The following is a 25,588-nucleotide window of genomic DNA, read 5'->3' as shown; positions in this document are numbered from 1 at the left end:
TCCTACGACGTTTAAATTAGCGTTATTCCCAGCCAGTCCTTAGCTAGCTGGGTAAATAAAATAGTAACCTTTGGAATCAGGAGTTGTTTATTTCTAGCACTTTGGACAGATTCACTGGGGTAAATTCAGATTTCCCATGTCATTATTATTCTTCATACCTCCAAAACATGTATAGCTTAATGTATATACACTTAGATTTCATTCAGACAGTAAAAATCCTTTGATGACTTTCAGGAAGGCGAAGTAGACGTGAACTCAGTGTTTAAGATTGCTCCCTGACCTTGCTTTGTTGTTTATTGTGATTCATGATTGGAAAATACTAGATTGCAGTCCCAGAGAGAGTTGCACAAAATAAGCGAGCTGGTTCTAAAGAAGGCAGGTCATTGATATCAAACTACTAGCAAGGAAAAGAAAGATCTTTAAAGAATATGGAAGTCAAATATATTCCTTGGTCCCTAGTTTAGTCTGTGTTTTTGGGGATAGCCTTTGGGTCTGGCATCAGATTGTGGTGCTGTATTTATGCCGTGATTAACTTTGTGCTTTAGTGCAGTGTCTCCCCAGACCTCAGTCATTTGAATACCACCTTCATGGTTTTTGCCCTGACTGAGGAGCCACCCGTATTATTTTATGTTTGGCATTTAATCTTGTTTAACATGACATTTTAAGTAATATATGTATTTTAGGAACCTGATTTGAATGCTCTGGCACAGCGGGCAGCAGAAAGAAAAAGAAAAGCAGAAATGAGGCATAAAGAGGCCCTGAAAGTACAGAAAAATCAAAAAGAAATATTAATGAAACAAAAAACCTGGTAAAGTAATAATGATTTTTACGACATTCTCCACTGAAACTGATATGGCTGGAAGGCAAGGGTGCATTGGGTGCTGTTTAAGCAGATATTAAGTAAAAAGCATATGGTATAACTATTGCGTTTGTTAAACTTGGTTTAAAAATAATGCAGTGGGGGAGTGTTTGCTTAGTGAACATAGTAACAAAACGAGCTTTCTCTTCTAGTCCGGCTTCTGCAGTGATTACTTCATCTCTGTAGAAATGTACCACTAGTTCAGAATACATGTCAGCCAAAATCTTTCTACCTCTGATGTAAAAAAAGAAAATGAGTGTGATAAGAACATTAAAAGAGGGTGGAAGTCATTAGTGAGTATTTCTGTATGTTGTAAAAATGAAGGTGCCTGTTACTAGTCACCAGTGGTCATTTTATACAGTGGGCCATCTTTATCAACATTTCTAGTTTTTTTCCGCTAAACAGTTCTAAACTGAGGAACATTGGATCTTTGTTGGGTCAGTCCCCACTGTAGAACGTCATGTCTTTAGATACACCTCTTTCACTTGGTAAACATTTTCTTGTTTGTCCACTGGGTATAGACTCTTTATTAAACAGCGTAGTGATCCTGTGGGATCAGACTGGAGGATTCCTTGAGATCCTATGGCTTTCATATTTTTAACCATAAGGGTTGTACTGTAGTATTAATTAAGAGATTAATTTATGACATCTTTTGTTTTTTAAGGCATATAAAAGCTCGAAAGGAAGCACTGCTTGTGGAAAAAGAGAGATCTGCCAAAATTACGAGTCTGCCACCTCCTCCTCCAACTCTTTTTGAGGTGAATTACTTGCACTGTTGAGAAGAACTAGGTTATAATAATTCTTCTTTACCATTAAAATTCAGTGAGGTCAACATATAACAGTATTTTAATTTTAAGTTTAATGTTTAAACTTTATTGTTATTTGTACAAGTAACACATTGAGCTACTTAAAACTTATTTATAAATAATAATAATAGGTGTCATTTTACCTGTGAATACTTTAGTATGTATCTCTGATGTATAAGGACTTTTTTTCTTTCTTTCTTTCTTTTTTTTGTTTGCTGAGGAAGATTTGCCCTGAGCTAACATCTGTGCCAATCCTCCTCTTTTTGCTGAGGAATACTGGCCCTGAGCTAACATCTGTGCCCATCTTCCTCTACTTTATATGTGGGACGCCTACCACAGCATGGCTTGCCAAGCAGTGCCATGTCCACATCCGGGATCTGAACAGGTGAATCCTAGGCTGCCAAAGCAGAATGTGCACGCTTAACCGCTGCACCACGGAGCCGGCCCCTATCCTCCTCTATTTTGTATGTGGGTCTCCATCACAGCATGGTCCCTGACAAGTGGTGTAGGTCCACTCCTGGGAACTGAACTTGGGCCACCTAAGCAGAGTGTGCCAAACCTAACTACTAGGCCATGGGGCTGGCCCCAAGGACTTTTTTTTAAGCACAATAGTAAGATTGTTTCCAATATCATCTAATACCCAGTCTGTTCAGTTTTCCCCAGTTGTCTTAAAAAATTTTTTGTTTGAAAAACTATAATGTTTTTGATTTTTTAAAAACTACCAATAGTTTGGTTGGTTTTTTTGATGCCCTTTATTTATTGGAAAAAACCCTAGATTATTTGCCCTGTAGACTTTCCCACATTCAGAATTTGGGCATTGTAAATTGTTACCATTTTACAGATAAAGAAATTAGGTTCAGATAAGTTAATAAATTTACACAAGATTACATAGCGCTGAGAGGGGTTTATTTCTTTATGGGAGTAAAATGTGTGCTTTTGTGATTTGGAGCTTATTTCTGAAAAGAACAATTTATTAAGTAAAGTGGAAATTAATTTTAAGAAGTATTTTTCGTTCTCTGTTGTTACTGAAATGGTTATTTGGATAATTATCAAAATTGCATAGTTATTTTTGTCTAAAAAGTTAAGTAGAAATAAAAAACTTATATAGGGATGTCTAGTTAGTTGTATATACAAGTATATTTTATGTTTATTTGGTCAGCGTAAGTACCAGATATTCGCCTCTTAAGCCTTTCATTTTGTCAGCCTTCCCGCTTTTAGATTGAGCCATCTGCTGTGTAATATTTGATCCAACATGATTCAAATGGCAGAGTCAGATTTCAGTCACTCCCTCAGTACCGTGTTAAAAGGCAGGCAGTTTTTTATCCATGGTGTCTTTTGATTACCTTTGTCTTAATTCCTAATGTTTATAACAAGCCAAGGTCAAAAATTTATAAAACGAGCAAAACATTGCGTAAGTGATTTAGCAAATATGAATTGTATGTAAATGTGTGGTTATACTTTTTTCCCTCAACTTTTTATTATGAAAAATTTCAAAATACAGAGAAGTTGAGTCTAGTGAATGTTTGCATTGTGTATAAATTTCAGATAGTTATGTGTATATATGTATACATTTGAATGTAAGCTGTAGAGATGACATTTCACCCTAATACTTTAGCATGCTCCTTGTGAGAATAAAGACGTTCTCTTATGCAACCAAAATAAGACACCAAGAATATTAACATTAATTCCTTAATACCTTTTAATATACAATCCATAATCAAAATTCTTCATCTATCCCTAAAATTGTCTTACAGCTTTTTTTCTTTTTTTCAACCGGGATCCACTCAAGATTCACACGTTGCTTCTACTTGTTTTGTCTCTTCAATCTCTCTTAATGTAGAACATTATTTCCCCCAACCCTACCCGACTTTTCTATTTGAGACTCTTTGAAGATGCTAGACTAGTTTCTCATATTCTATATTTATCTCATTTGGTTGCTCTGGTGACTATAAGAGATCTCCATCGTGAAGATACATTTTTCTCTTTTTAATTACCAAGTAATCTGGGAGATGATACTTTGGCACCAGTTAGGTGTCTGTCATCCTTCTACATTTGTTCATTGGCCTATTTCTGTTTGAGAAAAGAACTTTCTCTTATCAGTGGGCACGAATAACTGTAGCCAAATGTTCAAACTTAGTAATAGGGGAGCAACTTGCCATTATGTGCCACCTGATGTTAATCAGTAAATTGTACAGCATCAGTTATTTAGTATTCTTTCCTAAATACAATCTAGCTTTTAAATCTAAATGCCAGTTTACTGGAAATACAGTTCATGATCCCATGTGAAAAAAACGAATAAGGATAACTGGGTAAAATACAATTATTTTTTTGCTTTGGGTCCAGCTTTAAGTGGAAATTAATGCTTTTAGCTTAACACTCTATTTTCTGTGTTCCATTTTTCAGAACATTAAAGTAAAGAGCATTTCTGATGTGAAGACCAGTAGTTCTACCTACCATCATCTTTTCAATTTTGTGAATAGAGAGATGGACACAGAGCAGGTGATTGACTTATTGTTTGTTCATGACCCTCACTGTTATTTCTCTGTCCATTGAATTGAGTTATTTCTTGATTCTAGGTATGTTGTTCTCAGATGTCAAAATTTGAACAACTCTACTAACCATCTTTGGGTAATAGTGATAAAAAAATCTTTTAAATATGTTTTGAATTATCATGTGATGTTTAATATGAATGAAAGGAGTTGGCTATTTAAATGGTTATGTTTTAAAATAGCTGACTTAAACTTTTTATCATAAAATACTACATGCTTTTTGTGAAAACTTTGGATCTCTGCACATCAGCATAAACTATAGGAAAAATACCTGATTCCATCACCAAAAGTAATGTGGTTAATACATTAATGAATTCATTATTGTCTTTCTATATAAACATGTGCACACACTTTTCAAAAACATGATTTTTAATAGACACTTAAGATTTCATCATAGCATTTATTTAACCAATCTCAATTCATTTTTTTTTTGCTTGTCTAAATAATGCAAACATAATAATTGTGTACATTTCTATCTATAACTGTATAAGTTTAGAATAGATTCCTAGAAGAGAAATTATTGATTCCAAACTGTATAAGATTTTATACAGATCATTAAATTGCCTTTTAAAAAGCATCAGCAACATGAGAAAGGCATCTTATCATACCCTTGTCTGTATAGAATATTATGGTTTAAAAATTATTGCCAGTCTTGGGGCCGGCCCAGTGGCATAGCAGTTAAGTTCACATGTTCTGCTTCTCGGTGGCCTGGGGTTCACCGGTTTGGATCCCGGGTGCGGACATGGCACCGCTTGGCAAAAGGCATGCTGTGGTAGGCGTCCCACGTATAAAGTATAGGAAGATGGGCATGGATGTTAGCTCAGGGCCAGTCTTCCTCAGCAACAAGAGGAGGATTGGCAGTAGTTAGCTCAGGACTAATCTTCCTCAAAAAAAAAATTATTGCCAGTCTTAAGAGTGACAAATGATATCTCCTTGTTATTATAATTGCTGTTTCTTTGTAACAATGAGTTGTAATTTTTTTCATGTTGAATATATCTGGCTAGTAGGAAAATAAACTTCTTCAGTGTAGCATTCATGTGAGTTTAGAATGCAACAAATACACATTTTGATTGACTGCTTAATAGCAGGTGTTAAAATAGATGTGTGGTCAAGCCCTCAGATGAATATCATCATCATAGAATTAACTTGTAAAAAACAAGAATAATCTTGAGATTCGTTTAAAATTGTAAATTATTATTACGACTTCAATATGATTAAAATACAGGAACAATAACTTCAGTCTGTTGCTAACTTGCTCTTGTGGTTACTACACTGCATTTTTGCAGTAATAAATAGATGTTTATTTCCACCTAAGATTGATGAAAAGACTTTTTTTTGCCTAGCACTAGTATAGGGTTCCACTGATGGTGTTACAGTAAGTTATTAAACTTTCCTTTTTGATAGTAACTAAAAGACCAACCTCCTCTTCAACTTGAAGATTGGATCAGTGGTTATAATGCGGTTTTATAAAAGCTGTCCCACAAACTATAGCATTCTAATATTTCCTTTTATTTATTTTGTCACTCCATCACTTATGGAAAAATCTGTCCTTAAACTTTTGGTTTAAAATGTGACAATGGAGCAATGTGATTGGTTTTCCAGATAACAAAATTACCTCTGAATTTTTATCTGCATCTAGGCTTGTATCACATGTACAGTAATTTAGCATCTTTCCTGGAGTACAACAATAGGATCTTTACAGCAGGTATCATGTGAAAAATACTTGCACTCTTGGCATTTATGTTTGGTTATTATTCAGCAGCTTTCTGCAAATAAACTACTTTCATTCTTCAGTCAGCCTTTTTAACATGTGACAGCTGCTATCCTGTTTTCTTTGAATATACTGATAAAGTAGTTCTAAAATCTCTTATATGTCATAAATTTTGTCTTTGGCTGAAAGAATGATGAAAGTGGCTGGCTATATTCCTACTTAGAACCAGTTATTCTCTGGCTTCTCAAAATTATGTTTTGTGACATTTACTTTCTATACATACAACTTAAAAAAACATCATATGCTTGAAATTCCTAAATTACTCATGGCCTTCATTGTGTTTGTTCCTTTGTCAATGACAGCTGCCTAACACTTACTACAAATGGATTTTTCATCCTGGAAATATTTTTCCAGTCAGATCCACTGTATCATTTGCTGTGAAACCCAGAAATGTCGGCAGACAAGTAAAGCAGAAACTATTTAATTCATCAAATTACTCTGCTATTGTGCTTAAAAAGATTTCTGTCCAAATATCTGATGCAAATAAAGATGCAAAAGTAGCATATTTAATAATATCACATTGTTACGTGCATTGCAGGTTAATACATGGATTATGCACAAGTTCTAGGAAGTAGATGTTCTGATGATTTGGCCTTCCTGAGGCTGAAGCCAAGCATCAGATGTTGGCTGAAAACCAAAGATAAATCTTAGTGCTTCCCCTCAATGACTTATGTGACCTTTGGGTTTGTGGTTTCTTCACTACAAGCTTTGTCAGTGTTTACCTTTCAACATTGCCATTTTAATGGAATTTCTTTACTTAACAAAAAACGATGGAGGAATGTGTGTGAGTATAGCGTAATCTGGTTTAAAATGAACTTGTAAAACTTTACACTAAGAATTTGATTCTTTTTTTTCATGGATACATTCTGTTTATAATTGTGGGCATTTAAAAATATCTCTTCTTTTTGTTTAATTTTACATAAGAAGAAAAACCCAATTTTATAGTTGTTTTATTTTTTAGTTATCACTTTGTTTCACACTTCTAAACTGTGTAAAATGTTATTGATTGCTAGCCAGATCCTCATTTGGCTGCTGAAGAAGAAGCTAAAAGATCAGAAGAACTGCAAAAACAAGCAGCGCAGGAGAGAATGCAGCAGTGTGAAAAAGCACATGTTCGGGGTTTCCAAGCAATGAAAAGGATCCGTTTGGCTCAGGTAAGAATTAAGTTCTGGCTTGACCCCTTCTGATAGCCCCACCCACAGCAGAACTGGATTAGTGAATGGGCTCAAAGGACAGAGGTGTGAAGAATGTGAAAACAGAGTCTGAGTCCTAGGATTTCAAGTTTCCTAACATTCTCTTACCTCCTGATTTAAATTCAGGTTGGGTGAAGCTATTCTCACTTAGAGTATACTGCTGTTCTAAAATTTTTACTGACAATGAATTTATTAAAAGTGTAATATTTTAATCAGTTCAAAAATAGCCTGAGAAGAAATTAATCACTTTTCCACTTTAAGTATTTGAATTGCATTTGTGCCTTGCAAATTTTAGGATTCAATTCATTAAATATTTATTAAGCAAAATACTTGTCGGTTTTGCAGAGTGTTGATTCAGAGGTAGAATTAATCCTTGCTGTCAAGGAGCCTTGAAAAAGTGACTGTGGCAGAGCTGCAAAATATGTATAATGAAACCTCGCTTTCTGGTGTTAGCTTCAGTTCTGTTGTGCTTATTGTTTAGTGGTTGTTTATTTTTGAAACATACCGTGGTATGTAATTTATCTCTTTAGAAGTCTGATTTTATTTTCTGAACTTGGCTAATGCATTTGGATGTTTTAAACGCTGCTCTGAGGAATGAGTTTTTAAGTACTTCTTTGTGAATTAAGTGCCTATTTGGTACAGGTCATTTGTGTAGTTTTAACTGAATTATGACCTTGTCCCTTAAATTTTTAGCTTTTGTAAACTGGGAGTAAATTGTGACTAAAATAACTGAATGTCCAAATTATTGCCACTAATTCTCATCTGAGGCTTAAACCTATAGAAAAAAACACATAAAAAGCATTGTAAACTGAACACATTCTTCTATAAGTCATTAGTGTTTAGTGGTTAAGAAAGTGGCCTCCACAGTCTGCCTGGATTTTCTTTCCTTCTTCACTGTTTAGCTGTTTGATCTCAGGCAAGCTACCTGACCTCTCTGAGCTCTGTTTCATCAGGATTAAATGAGTTTAGTAAAACCCCTAGAACTATGCCTTGAATTTCATAAGCTCACAGTAAGTGTCAGTGGTGGTAGTAGTTGCTACTGTAAATAATTCAAGTAGAATAATATTCAACAGTTTCTGAGTCAGAAATAGTATACTTATTCAAATAACTTTGAAGTTAATTTAATGAGATGATTTAAATTGTAAGATAAATGAAATGAATCCATTCATAATTTTCAGGGCAAGGCAAAAGAAAATTCATCTCCAAATGGCATAATATTTAGAACTTCACATAAGAATAAGTCGTGTGTGTATGTTATCACTTAACAAACACTTTGTTATACAGGCTTTCCACCTTTCTGTAGCCTTAGTGTCTCTACTCAAGAATAATCATGAAAACCATGTAATTGGAGCCAGCCCTGATGACCTAGTGGTTAAAGTTCAATTGGAGCCAGCCCTGATGACCTAGTGGTTAAAGTTCAATTGAAGCCAGCCCTGATGACCTAGTGGTTAAAGTTCAATTGAAGCCAGCCCTGATGACCTAGTGGTTAAAGTTCAATTGAAGCCAGCCCTGATGACCTAGTGGTTCACCTTCCGTACTCACTTCGTTAGTGGCCTGGGTTCATTTCCTGGTTTTAGAACCACACCCACCTGTCTGTCAGTTGCCATGCTGTGGCAGCGGCTCACATGGAAGAACTAACAACTAGGATATACAACCATGTACTGGGGCTTTGGGGAGGAGAAAACAAAAACAAACAAAAAAAACCCATGCACTCTCACTACTATTAGAGGATTCCTTTCCCCTATCTGAACCTTCTTGCTGCAGACCCCATTGTGCCCTGGGATCTTATTTCCTGCTAGTTTCTGTTGTAACTAGCATTTGGCCTCTACCTGCCTCTCTCCCTTTATCTTTTTTCCTTAACCAACCCTGCCCCCCATTCCCTACCTATAATGAACGGTGTACTCTTAGCATCCCATGCCTTCATCTGCAAACCTTTGTGCTACTGTTGTTATTTCTTACTTGTACTCCTCCTCCACCCAGTTTTATCTGGCTAAATCCTTGTCCCAAGGGGATGGGAGGTCTTCCTTTATGCCCCCTCACTGTCTTCCACCGCCAAAATTCAGTTAGATAACCTCACTGATACGTTTGCTTAAACTTTCATATTAGCAAGACTTTTTGAGCTTCAAGATACACATACAGATCCCCTTTAATCATGGGGATTCCTGTGTGTGTGAAGTAACAAGAAATAGCGTCTGTTAAGCCACAGTCACTCTGGTTCTTGTTGCTTACCTGAGACTGGTATATGCTGCTGGCTATGTGGAAAACTGGCACAAAGTACACTGCAGGAGCCGTGGCAACTTATATAGAACATCACTTCATGAGTGTCCTAAGAAAGGAAAACTGTAACTGACAGATACTTTTGAAGCTCTGTGGCCTAATCAGTACCACCGTGTTATAGTGCTTACTAACAATACTACTTACCTGTTTGTTGGTCTCTAGGCTAGGGGTCAGATTGTGTCTCTAGCATCTAGCATGGTATCTTTCATTCAGTAAATATTTTTTTTGAGTGGATAAATTAATATCTTTTTGTGGCGGAACAAATGACAGGGGAGGGAAGGTAACCCAGGTCCTGTTTCTCATAATTTCTCCATTTTTCCCTCACTGTTAATGTTACTATCCAAAGTTTGTGACTCAACTATTGTTAATTAATTCTCTTTATTCTTGAAGAATCAAGAGAAACTAATGAAAGAACTCAAACAGCTACAACAAGAGGACCTGGCTCGTAGGAGACAGACTGTAGCACCAATGCCACCACAGCTAGTTGAACTTCCATACAAACGCAGTGAGATGAAAGAAGATTGGCAGAGAGAGCTGGAGTTTGCCTTTGAAGACATGTACAATGCAGACAGGAGTAAGATATTCTTAATAAACTTTCAACAGTGCTTTTAAATATTTTGGTGGGAAAGGAACATTTGTATTGATGAAGCAGTTTTTATTTTGAAATAAGTTCTCTATGTGAAAGAGGCCCTCATATTTTAGACTTATAAACTATGATGTCTTTAAAATTTTATGCTCAAGTTCTGTTTAGTCATTCTGGAATGGAAACATGTCTCTGTATTTCTTTATTGAGAGGTGAAAGGAAACCTGATTTTGCACCTCGAACCGGAGCCTTTGCCCACTGTGACTGATCAGATCCAAGATGAAGAACTGGACCTTTCGATGGAACAAGAAAATTTAGGTGAAACTGAAAACCATCCAGTGACAGAAGCTGAAGCACTATGTTCTAGTGAAGCAGACGGTAAAAACTCCTTCTGAGCTGAATGTTACAATATTTCTTAGAAAAAAGTGCTAATCATTTGCCAACAGTTAGGAAAGTCTCATCTGATTTAAGTACAAACAATGACTAATATTAAAGGGAGTGACGAAAGGAGGAAACAATATTTTTAGATTTCCATCATTAAAGATCCTTTTCACATACATAGGAGGAAAATTATTCTATTAATGTGTACATATAGTCTGAAGATTTTCAGGTTATTTCATTTAGATGCTCAATTCTGAATTCATTTGAAAGGTCAGCAGTTTTTTCAGACTTTCATCAAATCACCGAAGAGATCCTGTGTGTTAATTACTGCCAGGCAGTTCATGTATAATGATGAATAGCACAAACTTAGATCTCTCTTCTAATCTTCTCTATCTCCACCATTCTGAACTCTTTCACTTGGCAGTCGCGTGGGTACTTAAAACTCAGTGTCTAACGATAAATTTATCATCATCTCTTGCCGACTGAAACCGTGTCTTCCCTCATCTTAGTGAATGATACCATAGTCTGCAATTAATCCAAGCTAGACCAATGTGACTTACCTCTAACACTTCCTTCTCTTTTACTCCACGTCTTCTTAGAGACCAGGTCCCCTTTGTTTTGACCACTTTTTTTCCCCATACCTACTAGTATTGCCTTTGTTCCACACCATTCCGCCCTTCTTATCATCTTCGCTCTGCACTGGATAGGTAGCCCTTTAGGATTCCAGCTTTATGTGGGTCTCCTATTAGACTCCTTGGGTGAGGGCTCTAGGCTTTATCCCTGCCTTCTATGCCCACCCTGCTGTCCAAACAAAGCGTAAGCTCACTGTGGTTTGTCATAAACTTCAGAAGATGGTTTCAGGGCTCACTTGCTTTCCAGAATTCCTGCTTAAATTTCATTTCTGGCCTCTGCAGAATCTTTTATTTTCTTACCAGATCAGCAGTGCCTTTAAGAAAAGGTTTTACTATTTCATCCAGCTTTTTTAGTTTTTTCATTGGGAATATCACTCAGATCTAGTCTGTCAGAATTGCAAGTCTTGCCTTATCTAAAGAGACCTTTACTCTTCAGCTCCTGCTGATCCCATTTGGGATTGCTGGCTTGGTGTTGCCAGCTCTCTTGATTTTTCAAAAGAACCTAGGAATCTCAGTGTTTTTAAAATCTTATTTTTAAATATTGCCAACTAATTTAGTTTATCTCTTTTTTTTATTTTCATTTGTGTTTATTCAGTTGTAGTGAGGTTGAAATATTTGTCTTTCTTTCACCTGGTCATATCCTGTGCCCATGTTTCTATTCATCCTTTCCATACTGATCTGTAAGAGCTCTTTATACACCAAGGATGTTAATTCTTTGCCTTTAATATGCATTGTAAATATTTTTCTCAGAATGCAGAAAAATGTGTTCTAAAAAATATTAAAATTTATATGGTTATTTTCCTCCTAAATTGGTCTGTTCCTCTACAAGATAGATGCAAAAAAAAAAAAAATTAGGAATGTATTGTTCATTTGTGTGAGTTCTTTATATATTATGGAGATTAACCCCTTGTCAGATATATGATTTACAAATATTTTCTCCCAGTTGTTGAGTTGCCTCTTTGTATTGATCCTAGTTTCTTTTGCATTGCAGAAACTCTTTAGTCTGATGAATTCCTACTTGTTTATTTTTTTCTTTTGTTTCCCTTGTCTAAGAGGACATGGTATTTGAAAAGATCCTTTTTAGTTCGGTGTCAAAGAGTGCACTACCAATATTATCTTCCAGGAGTTCTATAGTTTCAGGACGTATCTTCAAGTCTTTGATCCATTTTGAGTTTATTTTTGTGTATGGTGTGAGACAGTGGTCTACCTTCATTCTTTGGCATGTGGCTGTTCAGTTTTCCCAGCATCATTTATTGAAGAGACTATCTTTTCTCCCATTGTATGTTCTTGGCACCTTTGTCGAAGATTAGCTGTCCGTAGATGTGTGGTTTTATTTCTGGGCTCTCAGTTCTGTCCATTGATCTGTGTGCCTGTTTTTGTACCAGTAGCATGCCATTTTGTTCACTATGGCTTTGTAGTACATTTTGAAGTCAGGGATCGTGATTCCTCCAGCTTTGTTCTTTTTTCTCAGGATTGCCTTAGCAATTTGGGGTCTTTGATTGCCCCATATGAATTTTAGTATTCTTTGCTCTATTTCCGTGAAGAATGTCATTGAGATTCTGATAGGGATTGCATTGATTCTGTAGATTGCTTTGGGTAGTATGGACATTTTAACTGTTTATTCTTCCAATCTGTGAGCAAGGAATCTCCTTCCATTGCTTTAAGTCATTATCAGTTTCTCTCAGTAATGTATTATGGTTTTCTTGGTATAAGTCCTTCACCTCCTTGGTTAAATTTATTCCTAGGTACTTTATTTTTTTAGTTGTGTTTGCAAATGGAATTATATTTTTGAGTTCTCTTTCTGTAAGTTCGTTGTTGGAGTTTAGAAAAGCAACTCATTTTTGTAAGTTGATTCTGTACCCTGCGACTTTACTGTAGTTGTTAATTAATTATTTCTATTAGTTTTCCAATGGGTTTTTTGAGGTTTTCTATCTATAAGATCATGTCATCTGCAGACAGCGAGAGTTTCACTTCTTCACTCCCTATTTGGATTCCTTTTATTCTTTTCTCTTGCTTAATTGCTCTGGCCAAAACCTCCAGTACTGTGTTGAATAAGAGTGGTGATAGTGGGCATCCTTTTCTCGTTCCTGTTCTCAGGGGGATGGTGCTCAGTTTTTGCCCATTGAGTATCATGTGGCTGTGAGTTTGTCATATATGGCCTTTATTATGTTGAGGTAGTTTCCTTCTATCCCCATTTTCTTAAGAGTTTTTATCATAAATGGCTGTTGGATCTTGTCAAATGCTTTCTCTGCATCTATTGAGATGATCGTGTGGTTTTTATTCCTCAATTTGTTGATGTGGTGTATCACGTTGATTGATTTGCGGATGTTGAACCATCCCTATGTCCCTGGTATGAATCCCACTTGATCATGATGTATGATCCTTTTGATGAATTGCTGAATTCAGGTTGCTGAAATTTTGTTGAGAATTTTTGCATCTATGTTCATCAGTGATATTGGCCTGTGGTTCTCCTTTTTTGTGCTGTCCTTGTCAGGCTTTGGTATCAGAGTGATGTTGGCCTCATAGATTGTGTTAGGAAGTGTTCCATCCTCCCTAATTTTTTGGAATAGCTTGAAAAGGATAGATATTAAATCCTCTCTGAAAGTTTGGTAGAATTCCCCAGGAAAGCCATCTTGTCCAGGGGTTTTATTCTTTGGGATGCTCTTGATTGCTGTTTCGATCTCTTTCCTTGTGATTGGTCTATTCAGATTGTCTGTTTCATCTTGACTCAGCTTTGGGAGGTTGTAAGAATCTAAGAATTTATCCGTTTCCTCTAGGTTATCTATTTTGTTGGCATATAGTTTTTCATAGTATTCTCTTACAGTCCATTGTATTTCTGTAGAGTCTGTTGTTATATCTCCTCTTTCATTTCTGATTTTGTTTATCTGAGCTTTCTGTCTTTTTTTCTTTGTAAGTCTGGCTAGGGGTTTGTCAATTTTATTTATCTTCTCAAAGAACCAGCTCTTTGTTTCATTGATCCTTTCTACTGCCTTTTTTGTTTCAATAGCATTTATTTCTGCTCTGATTTTTATTATTTCTGTCCTTCTGCTGACTTTGGGCTTTGTTCTTTTTCTAATTCAGTTAGGTGTAATTTGAGATTGCTTATTTATTTATTTTAAAAATCGCAAATATTGCCAACTAATTTAGTTTATTTCTTAAAAATGAGTGACTCACAGACTAATGGTGAGTGAAAGAAGCCAGGCAGAAAAGAATACCTGAGTGTAATTCCATATTTATATAAAGTTAAAGGGAAAATATATAATCTTGTCTCAAGGTTAGAATAGTGATTATCATTAGGGGTGTATTGACTGGGAAAGGATATGAAGGAGCCTTATAGGTGCTAGAAATGTTCCACATAATGATCTGGGTGGTATTACATGTATATGTAAAATTTGTTGAGCTGAAAAGTTAGGTTTTGTGCACTTTATTGTTTGTAAGTTATAATTCAGTTAGAAAGCTTAAAGAAAATTGTGGGTCAGACAGAACTGCAGTCTTCCAGTTTTCAACCTCTGTAGATTTCTTAAATTTTATTCCTCATTAAGCCAGGGAACTATATATTTGTGACACAGTTTTGTCCCCTTAGAGAATTGTTAGTAGTGTACTGAGTTTTGGTGTTATACCATTAGCCCATATGGAAGGATGTTTAAGGAAACAACTTAAGACTCTTTTTTTAAACTGTAGAGATCTCTTTTTTTTTTTTAAAGATTGGCACCTGCGCTAACATCTGTTGTCAATCTTTTTTTTCTTCTTCTTCTTCTCCCCAAAGCACCTCGGTACATAGTTGTATATTCTAGTTGTGAGTGCCTCTCGTTGTGCTATATGGGATGCCACCTCAGCATGGCCTGATGAGTGGTGCCATGTCCATGCCAAGGATCCAAACCAGCGAGACCCTGGGCTGCCGAAGCGGAGCGCACAAACTTGACAACTCAGCCACGGGGCCAGCCCCTATAGGGATCTCTTTATGATGATACGTGGGAGAAATTTTCCCCAGATACTACCGGAATAATTTGGGAGCACTTGATTTGCTTTTAAGGTTATAACTAGTAATGTTTTGCTCTGTAGCCTACTAGTAGAGCCATATTTGGGACCCTTCTCTAGAATAGACTATCTTATAGTGCGTATTTTGAATGCTAGTCTTACCCGCAAATTAATTAAGAGGTATGCATTCTGTCATCATTTAGAAAGCAAAATAAACATGCTTCTGATAAGTTTTTAAGCTTGAAATTTGTGTTGCATGCATATTGTAGGAAAATAGTTGAATTTCGGTGCCTTTATTTATATTTAAGTTGAAAAAACTATTCCTGATTATAAAATTGTGATTGTGGTCAAATAGCATTATATATACTGTTAAATTAAAAATATTGAGGAAAATAAAGTGCTTTTGTTTTAACTAGTGGTCATAGTGATAACTAACTATAAAGATTGAATAATTTGATATGTAAGAGGTGCTGAATAATTTCTTTCTTTTCTTTTAGCGCCCTTGTCAATGAAGACTCACCAAGTCCCTTCAAAAATTCTTTTTAAAAAATTATTAAATAAGATCCGAAGCCAAAAATCTCTCTGGACGATTAGATCCATGTCTGAGGATGAAAGTGAAATGATTTCAACTGTTAGTGAAACTGAGAGTAAAGCACCAATGGTTGAATCAGGAGCAACTGCTGCTGAAGAGGGAGCATTATCCTCGGGGCAGGAGCAAGGTGGTTCTCTCCAGTAGTCTCATTTTGTGGTACATAACCCATTCTAAGTTCAAAAATGTGCTCATTCCTGAAAAATCAAAGAATAGAGGTCAAAAGGAAGAAGACGTGTTAAAGTCCATAATGCTGCTACTTAGAGGCAATAAACGTTGAAAAGCTTAGTGAATCTTCTTGCAGAGCACTTTCAATATAGTAGTAGTATTCATATATATTAATTCCAATGTAATTGTTGAATCAGAATTAACCAGTTCCCCATTGTTGAGATATTTAGACTGTTTCTAATTTTTCTTGTGCTACAATGAGCATCCTTTTAGCAAAATCTTCTCCTACATCTTTAATCATTTCCTTAGGAACACTCTCGAAAGAAGAGTTCCTGAATCAAAGGATCTGACACATTTTAACAGCTTTTGAGTGTATTATTTTGTGTTTATTAAGAGTTTTATCTTCTGGATTTTTTAAAAAGGTGATTGGATTTGTGTGGAAATATTTTGCTACCAGGCTTCTGAAAGAAGTGTCTTTATAGTCTGTATTTGGATTTTGGAATTTATCTTAAGTACAACAGGAAGTTGTCTGGAAATAATTTCTTCCCTTGACCTCTTGACCCCATCCTCTTTTGGTTTTCCTGCCTGGCTGGCTCCTCCTTTGTGGTTTCCTTTGCTGCTTATCCTTGTCTATACAACCACTAGTCATTGCCCCCAGAGCTTGTTCCTCAGATCTTTTTTCTTTGTATCAACACTCCCTAGTTGATCTCTGATGTTGTGACTTGACTTTACCATTACATACTGAGGATTTCCCAGTGTGTCTTTCTAGGCTTGGCCTCTCCTTTGAGCACCACTCATTTAAACATCTATTTGACATCTTCCTTGTATATCTAATTACATCTTAAACTTTTCCAAAACTAAACTCTTGATATCCCCTTGGACCCTACACCGTCTTTTCCTACAATCTTCCACATTTCAGTAAATGGTAGTAAAATTCTCTTGGTCAAGCGAAAAAGCTTGTCATTCTGGTTCCCCTGTTTTATATCCTATGTCCAAACCATCAGCAGATTGTGTTGATCCTACCCTCAAAATATATCCAAAGTTCAACCATTTCCCACCACCTACTATCCTAGTTTAAGCCATGTTCATTCTCTAGTGTAGATCTTGTAGTAGCCTCCTAACTGTCTTCAGTTTTTGCACCTCCTTGCTGTAGTCTATTCACAGAGTCATCTTGTTAAAACACACATCAGCTCATGTCATTCCTCTGGGGAAAGCCCTCCAACAACTATCCATTTCACTCAGTAAAAACCAAAGTGCTTGGAGTGGCATCAAAGCCTTCTATGGTCTGCACACACACCTCTACCCCTCCACTTCTCTCACCCTCACTCTCTTTCTGACTTCATTTTCTACCACAGCTCCCTTCCGAGCCACTGCACCCTAGGCACTGGCTTCCTTCCTTGCTATTCCTCAAACACAGCAAACGTAACTCACATGGTCTTTGCAATTGCTGGTCTTTTTTGGCCGAAATGCTCTTGGATATTTCTCTGGCTCACTCTCACGTCCTTTAAACACTTGCGGAGATACCACTTTCTCAGTAAGACCTTCTCTGGCCACTCTAAAACGTCAAGCTGCTTTCCCTCTCCCCACTCCATCCCCTTCACTCCCTATCCCCTTTACCCTGCTTTTTCTCCGTAGCTCTTATCAACATCCGAGACCCTAAATTTACTTTGTTGCTTATTTGCTTCTTGTCTTGACACCTACCCCACTCTACCCTGCCTACCCTCCAATCCTGGAATATAACCTCATGAGGGTAGGAACTTGGTTTTGTTCCTTGCTTATACCAAGAGCCTAGACTAGTGCCTTGTACATGAAAGGTGCTCAGTTAATATTTGGTGAATTAATTGATTAGCTTAGAGCAAGAGAGGTAAGTTTGGAAGTCAGACATATATATGATGTTTAAAGCCATGGGCATGGAACACTCTTAGGGGAAAGAATTCAGTGAGGAGAGGGCTTAAGAGACCCTCTGAGGCCCAGCGTTTATAAGATGGCGGGAGAAGGAGCAAACAGTAAAGGCAGCAAAAAGGAGCGGCCAGAGAAGTAGGAGAGAATGTGGTGTTGGAATTCAATAAAAGGGGGTTCTTTCATCTTCAATCCATAACCAAGTTATTTTTCAAAAGCCCTGTATGAATGAGTCGGCTTTCCCTAGCCTCATCCTCTCCTTTGTCTGACATACCCCGTATACGTTGATCCTCTTTCAGTTCTTGAATGAGCCAAGTTTTTTTTATCCTCGCTGGACTTAATACCTGCTGATCTGTCTGGAAGGTCTCCTGTGCATCCTCACATTCTTTACTTGGCTGATTCCTCCTTATCCTTAGGTGTCTGCTTAAATATCATTGCCTAAGAGACACCTCATCTGAGCCCCTTGTCTAATTCAGGTTTCCCTGGAATATACTCTTGTATAACCCTTTATTTCTCTTTTATAGTACTTACTACAATTTCTCATTCTGTAATTTTTTTCTAGGATAATTATATAATGTTTCTGTCCCCATTCCCCCTGTGAAACCTCCTGGAGGCCTTTTCTTATTTACCTCGGTGTCCCCAGCATGCAGCACATTAAATAGGTGCTGAATGAAAGAATGAATGAATGCATGCTTGATGCAGAGTTTCTGGCTACCCTGATATGATTGCTTTAACTTTCTTCTCTGGTTTCATAAATAAAAAAAATCCTAATATCTAAATATGTCAGAGATACATTTAAATTTCTTTAGCTTCTCTTTTTAAACTTTAGTGCCTTGCTTATTCTGTTCCTTTTATGCTTTTCCAGTGTGTTTAAGCTCTTGTGGGCATACCTTTTTAATCAATTGTCCTTCGTTTTTTCCTTCTTGTTTACAATTTTAGTCTTGTCTTATGTTAGGCTTGGGTTTAATGGATAAAATATATGGACATCTGGAAGGTGACTGGATCCTGACTAAATAAGACGTTCAGGTGGACCAAGATTGACTTGTTAATCTGAATGCAGATTTTCGTTATTTTGTTTAGATTTAACATTGATAATATGTTCATAATGTATCTATTACAGTTGTTGAAAGTGATTCGCTAACAGTTGACTCTGGACCACTTACTAGTGAAGATAAACCACTTTCCTGCCATATAGACTCTGAGAAGGAACAAGGTATTTCTTTTTATCGCACCCTCAAATTAAACTTGCCTGGCTCTTCATATCTTTTTCCTAATAAAATTGCGTGTAATAAATGAATAAAGGGCATTGTAGTGGTGTCAAAATTCTAAATTGTTGAAATTAATTTTTGTTTTATCATTTCTCTTAGAAATAAATGAGGCTCAGCCTGTCACAACTGTAGCTCAGAGTTCAGTTCTGCTTCATCCTCAAGAAGCGGCAGCCAGAATTAGAATGGCAGCAAGGCAGAAACAGGTAATTTGAAATTTTTCTTTTTAAAGGTTCTTTTCTACCCCTAGGTACTGTACTTTTGTGTTACCGGTGAGCTTTGTCTTAATGTCTGGCTGCTTCTGATACTATTTCTTCTACCTTGTCTTTCACATTCATCTGACAGAACGCACTTCATCTTCACTTGTAGTACTCGTTTGACCCTTACTGCATTCTGCTTTGTGATTTATACTTTTGTATGTATCTTATCTTCCCTATAAAATTTGTTGATATTTTTAAGGCAGAGAGTATCTTTTTTAAAATTCAGTTTATCCTGCATAGTTTCTGGTACAATGCCTTCTACATAATAAATGTGCAGTAAATATTTGTTGAATATCTATGTCCAGTGTGGTGGCTGCTAGTTGTATGGGCTGTTGAATACTTAATATATGGCTAATGCAACTGAGGAAGTGAATTTTACATTTTATTTAATATGAATTAATTTAAGTTTAATACTTGCATATAGCTACTGCCTACTGTATTGATAGTGTAATTCTAGAGGTACTACAGAACTGTAAATGGTCTAAATTCAGTGGCTTCTATGAGTGAGGGAAAGTAAGGAATATGAAGACAGGAACTCAGTTAGAGCCACTAGTGCCTGATTAGAAATATGTAAAGTATCAAACTGAGACATTTTTTATTTTGAAAACAAGATTATTCTTCATTATCTCTAGTAGATGTATTCCTCTTAATAAAACTTCACATACGTTCCTTTTTTTCTACGTGTTCAGTGAGTATTTATGTATTGTGTATGTTTCAGAGACTGCACTAGGTGCTGCATTTAGTAGGCAACCAGACACTCGTCCCTCAAGAAACTTACAGTTACTCTAACCTGACTTTTTATTACTCAGATCCGTGTGTATGTGTTGGTATAATATTAGAGTTTATGTGTCATCCCTCTGCCGTTGTCTTCCTATCTGCTTCATGCCTGGCAGCAAAGATATAGACTGTTGCTCATTGTATTATTTGGCTTTTAGATAACTGTACCCCTTTATGAGTATGCCTAAGAAATCAAAGTGTTTGGGGAGGTCTCGATGTTTAATTTCTTTAGTCATTCTTACTGAGAACAATGTAAAATAAAAATATGAACACAGAATCTGGCTGAACATCGTTTGCTACTTCTCTGGGGGTGAGTCTTCAGTGGTGATCAAGGTTTCCTTGTGCTCCCAAGAAATGGAAATAGCGCGTTTATTTTTTCCTCAATTTCTGCCTCTCTTTACTTCTCTCCCTCTTTCTCCTTTTCTCTTTTCCCATCTCTCACTCCCTTCCTTCCTCTGGCAATGGCAACAACAGAAATAAAAATCACCACTTTCTTCTCGGAAAATTGGTGCTTTTGGTGATAAGACCTATTTCTTTTCAATGTTATACATATAAAATTTTCTTTTGTATGAGTTTGTTGTTAATAGATCAATAGTATTTTTATTACTTAGATAATGGAAATAGAAGAGCAGAAGCAAAAGCAGTTGGAATTACTTGAACAAATTGAACAACAGAAGTTAAGATTAGAAACTGATTGCTTCATGGCTCAGCTGGAAGAAGAAAAAAGAAAAACAGCTCAACAGACTGGGGTAGGATGTAGGAAATCTCATCCCTACGTAGATCGCTGGGGGATAAGAAAATATGAGCACTCTAAGCATTCAGAAAAGTAAAAGCATTTCTAATTCTTATTTGGTAAATTTTGTACCAAGTTTGGTAATTATATATATAAGGCAATGTAGATAATGGCTTTCTTCTTTCAGTTTATAGAGGGTGCCAGTATAAGTGACCATAATTTGTATGTAATGGGCATGTTGAGCTCTTAGACTTGGCACTAAAAGAGAATGGTGGATTCATTTCTTAATAATGGAAGTGCCAGTCTTTTTTTATAAAAAAAGAAAGCTATATGGAAGTTTACAGTTATAGAACTTGAGTTTATATAAAATGATTTAGTACTTGCTCCTGGATTTGCCTTTTAATTAGTAGCTTTGTCTTTTATTAGGTTGGCACTGCTCCAGCATCATGCACCATAGGTTCTGATGAAGATAGTCATAGGCAGATGATTCGAAACTATCAACATCAGCTTTTACAGCAAAACAGGTATTAGCTAGGATACAATCTATATGTGATAGTATGTGGCTACATCTTTAGGCTTTATTTGTTTTGTATGAAGATCTAATCAGGATTCCCTCAGAACTAGGCATATGGATTTCTCAAAGAGCATTGTGAATGTTATTCCTTTTCCGCCATGATTGTGGCCAACCCTAGATTGTTGTTAAATTTAATGTATAGAAACTTGAGAATATGGGACTTTTTTAATCCAAAAAGAATAATGTATATTTGTTTTTGTGTTTCTTATTGGTAGGTTTCACAGACAATCTGTTGAAATAGCCAGGAAACGATTACTTGAATATCAGACCATGTTAAAAGGAAAGTACTCATCCATGTTAGCTACATCATTGATATCTGATTCTGTTACATCAGTACCATCGCAGAAATCTGAAAGACCCACTGTTACATCAGAGCATTGGGATCAAGGTCAGAGACCCAAGTTGAGTCCTAACAAATATCAACCTATGCAACCCATACCAATCCCCAAATTAGAACAAGATTATTTTCAGGTTCCAAGACAAAATCACTTTCCACAAAGACATGTAGAAACAACAGAAATGTTACTCACTTCAGATGTTTTAGCCAAGCAATCTTTGGACTCACAAGAACAGCCAAAGCAATTCTCACAGACTGAAACACAACAGAGAGACTATAAATTGGTCCCTAAAGATTCCTCTACATTTTCAAGGGCTTTGTCATTTGATAGGCCGCTAATAGTACATGATGCTAGACAAGTAGCTGAAACATCGAGGGCAACCACTTTTCAAACTCCAGACTCCCAGCAAATGTTCCCAGAGAACAATGAAAGTATATCTTCTAAGTTAACTGAACCTTCTTCATTCCTACCACTGGTGGCTGAGCGTTCTTTTAGTTCTCTGCCTGCTAAAGTTGAATCTGGAAAAATCCAGGAACCCTTTTCAACCATGAGCAAAAGTACAGTTTCTGTAAGCCATTCTGTAATCAGCCAAATGCAGGATAAGTCTTTGCCATCCTCAGAGAATATCACAGCCCAGCAAGATAATTTGAAGGCTCTCCAAGAGCAGTTAGACCTACAGAAGGAAGTTCTTCGGTCAAGACAGAAAGCTCAGGAACAATTGCTTTTGTGCAAACAGAAAGAATTGGAAGGACAAACTGGTGTGTCTGTATTCCTTCCATTGGTATCTCTGGGTTCATTTGCTTCATTGCCTTCTGCTAAAGCTGAATCAGGGAGAATCCAGGAATCTCCAACCACAAATGATACTGTAGTTTCCTCGGGCCATCCTGGGGTCCCACAGCTTCAGGATAGGCTTTTGAGTTTTTCACAGCCTGTCTTACCACAGCAAGATAATTTTCAATTTCTCCAAGAACAGTTAAGTATTCAGAGGGACAGCCTTCAGCCTAGACGGGAAGCCCAGGAAGTATTACGTGTACATAAACAGAGTGAATTGGATGGAAGAGTATCGTCTGAACAGACTGAGACCCCTTCTCTCCCATCTCAGGTAGCTCATAATACATTTACTTCACTACCTTCTGCCAGTACTCAATCTGGAAAACTCCAGGAGCAATATTCATCTAAGAGTGAGACGGGCCAATCTGAAATCCCAAAATTTCAGGATGGATCTTTGAGTTTCCTACAGCAGTTCCTACCTTTGCATAATAGTTTGAAGTTGCTCCAAGAACAGCTCACTACACACAGGGATGCTCTTCAGGCTAGGCATGAAGCCCAGGCAGAATTACTTTTACGTAGACAAAGGGATCTGGGGCATAATAAGTCTGGGCAGATGAGTTCTTCATTCCCACCAACGGTTGCTCAACGTTCAGTGGTTTCGCATGCTTCTGCTAAAACTGCGCCTAGAATTCAGAACCTTTATTTATCTGAGAAGGAGAGTATTATTCCCTCAAGTCGTTTGGTAATCCCAACGTTGCAGGATGAGTCTCTTAGTTTTCCACAGCATAGCCTGCCACAGCAAGAAGATTTGACAACGCTCCAAGAACAGTCATACATGCAGAAGGTAATACTTGGTGCTAAACAAGAAACTCAGGAATTTGTACGCGAACAAAGTGGATTAGAAAAAAGAACTTCTTCTGAACAGACTGGCACCTCTTCATCCCTATCCCGAGTAGCTGAATCCGATAGATTCCAGGAATTTATGTCAATCAAGAGTGATAGTACACTTCCCTTAAGCCATTCTAAGATCCCAAGATTTCAGGAAAGACTTGCGAGATTTTCACAACATATACTACCTCTACAAGGTAATTTGGAGGAACACCAAGAATGGCTAGACACAGAGAAGGAGGCCCTTCATTTTAGCCAGAAAACCCAAGGGAATACATCTTCTAAACAGACTGGCTTCTCCTCATTCATACCCCAGTTAGGACAGCTTTCATTTACTTCAATACTTTCTGCTGAATCTGGTACAACCCAGGAACCTCTTTCCACAGGGAGTGATAGTCAAATTCCTTCAAGCCGTTTGCAGATTCCACAACTGCAGGATAGGCTTTTGAGGATATCACAACTTATCCAGCCTCAACAAGATAATTTGAGGTCACTTCAAGAACAGTTAGCTACACAGAGGGAAGCCATTGTTCAGTCTAGACAGAAACTTCAGGAAGAATTACTTTTACCTAAACAGAGTGAGTGCAAGGAAAGAACTTCTCCTGAGCAGACTGGCACCTCTTCCTTATTACCCCTAGTCACACAACATTCATTTGCTTCATTACCTCTTACTGAATCTGATAGAATTCAAGAACCTTGTCCAACTGAGAGTGATAATATAGCCTCCTCAAGTCATTCTGAGATACCAATATTGCCTGATAGGCTTTTGAATTTATCACAGCCTGTTTTACCTCAACAAGATTATCTTATTGCACTTAAAGAACACTTGTCTGCACAGACAAATTCCCTTCCATTTACTGAGAAAACCCAGAAAGAAGTGGTTTTGCCCCAACAATATAAATTTGAGGAAAAGTTTTCTGAGCATTTTAGCCAACCTCACCATGGTGATTTAAAGACACTTCAACAGCAGTTAGATGTACAAAGGAAAGCCATTCGGTCTAGCCAGGAAGTCCAAGAAGAATTGCTTTTGCAAAGGCTAAGTAAATTGGAGCAAAGGGCGTCATCTGAGCAGCCTAGCTCCTCTTTATCCGTATCTCAGGTAGCACTGCCTGTTGCTGACTCTGAGAGAATCCAAAAGTCTTTTCCAACCAGAAGCAATAATGCTGTTCCCTCAAGTCATCCTGAGATCCCAGGATCACAAGACAGGCTTTTGAGTTTGTCCCAGCCCATTCTGCCTCAGCAAGATCACTTGACAGCACAGTTGGACTTACAAAGGGACGTGGTACATTCTAACGAGAAAGCCCAGGAAGAACTGCTTTTGAACAAACAAACTAAGTTGATGGAGAGTGAATCTACTGAACATGCTATGCCCTCTTTGGTTCTGCCCGAGGAAGGCGAGCATTCATTTATTCCACTACCTTTTGGCGAAGTTAAGTCTGAAAACATTTGTGAATTGTATCCATCCAAGAATGAACATGCAGTTCCTTCAGGCGACTCTATGATCCCAAGATTTCAAGATAGACTTTTGAGTTTTTCACGACCTGTCTTAGCTCAGCAAGATAACTTGGGACTTCAGAATCAGCTGAATTTACAAAAAGAAGCGCTGCACTATAGCCAAAAAGCCCAAGAAGTATTGCTTGTACAGAGACAAACAGCACTGCAGCAGCAGATACAGAAACAGAGAGAGACTTTGAAGGATTTCTTTAAAGACAGTCAGGTACGTATTAAACTTGAATATCTAAGAAACAATGCAGGTAACCCAACTCAGACAAACTAAATATTTGTTTTAATCTTAGGCCTAAATAAGTCCTTAGTTATTGAGAATAGGTGGTTTGTCCTTTTTTGTGCCTTAATTTTCTACCTTCAACAATACGGAAATTAAAACATAAAAATTGTTCTATCTTGCATGGTGTTTATAAGGTTAACAGTTATTTGAATCCAAACTAATTTCAGCCAGTAGTTTGATAGAACCAAGTGCAAACACCATTAAAACTGTAGATTGTCATTTGAAGTTTTGTTATAAAGGGTTTTGAGCTTTTTAGCAGAATTTCTCTTTAACGCCAGACCTTGTGCTTTCTGTATAGCACTTTGTTGACGTTTGTATATGAATCAAAATCAGTACCATCTTTTTCCTTAAGTGACAATATTAACACCTCTTGTAAAACTGGCGTTATTTTAGGCTGGTGGACAGCTAGACCTGCTGCTTGTTACTGAACTGTTGAGAAGACTCTGGCATGCTCATTCAGATATTCATGGTTTCTTTATATGTGAAACAAGAGTATGTTCTCAGTATGAAT

At 37.0% G+C, this 25,588-nt stretch overlaps 1 protein-coding gene across 7 annotated transcripts in view; it reads left to right on the top strand.

Annotated features, from left to right (window-relative positions):
• CEP295 (centrosomal protein 295) overlaps positions 1-25,588 on the top strand; it is a 48,592-nt gene that overhangs the window by 5,758 nt on the left and 17,246 nt on the right. For 5 of the 7 annotated variants that reach the window (XR_011541096.1, XM_008525708.2, XM_008525707.2 and 2 more), the window contains exons 4-15: positions 684-808; positions 1,524-1,617; positions 4,069-4,164; positions 6,999-7,139; positions 9,846-10,029; positions 10,249-10,416; positions 15,527-15,748; positions 18,806-18,898; positions 19,053-19,156; positions 20,599-20,736; positions 21,147-21,244; positions 21,510-25,008. Coding sequence is in view for 6 of the 7 variants with exons in the window: in XM_008525708.2 (XP_008523930.2) it covers positions 684-808; positions 1,524-1,617; positions 4,069-4,164; positions 6,999-7,139; positions 9,846-10,029; positions 10,249-10,416; positions 15,527-15,748; positions 18,806-18,898; positions 19,053-19,156; positions 20,599-20,736; positions 21,147-21,244; positions 21,510-25,008 (4,962 nt within the window). In the remaining variant the exon portion in view is untranslated. The remainder of the gene's footprint in view (positions 1-683; positions 809-1,523; positions 1,618-4,068; positions 4,165-6,998; positions 7,140-9,845; positions 10,030-10,248; positions 10,417-15,526; positions 15,749-18,805; positions 18,899-19,052; positions 19,157-20,598; positions 20,737-21,146; positions 21,245-21,509; positions 25,009-25,588) is intronic. The other 2 variants (XM_070623853.1, XM_070623852.1) reach the window with 1 other exon arrangement.

The sequence above is a fragment of the Equus przewalskii genome, chromosome 6, assembly GCF_037783145.1.
Source record: "Equus przewalskii isolate Varuska chromosome 6, EquPr2, whole genome shotgun sequence".
In the NCBI taxonomy this organism is placed as follows: domain Eukaryota; kingdom Metazoa; phylum Chordata; class Mammalia; order Perissodactyla; family Equidae; genus Equus; species Equus przewalskii.
Note: the sequence above shows the minus strand (reverse complement) of the source record. Positions and strands in the feature narration are given on the sequence as shown.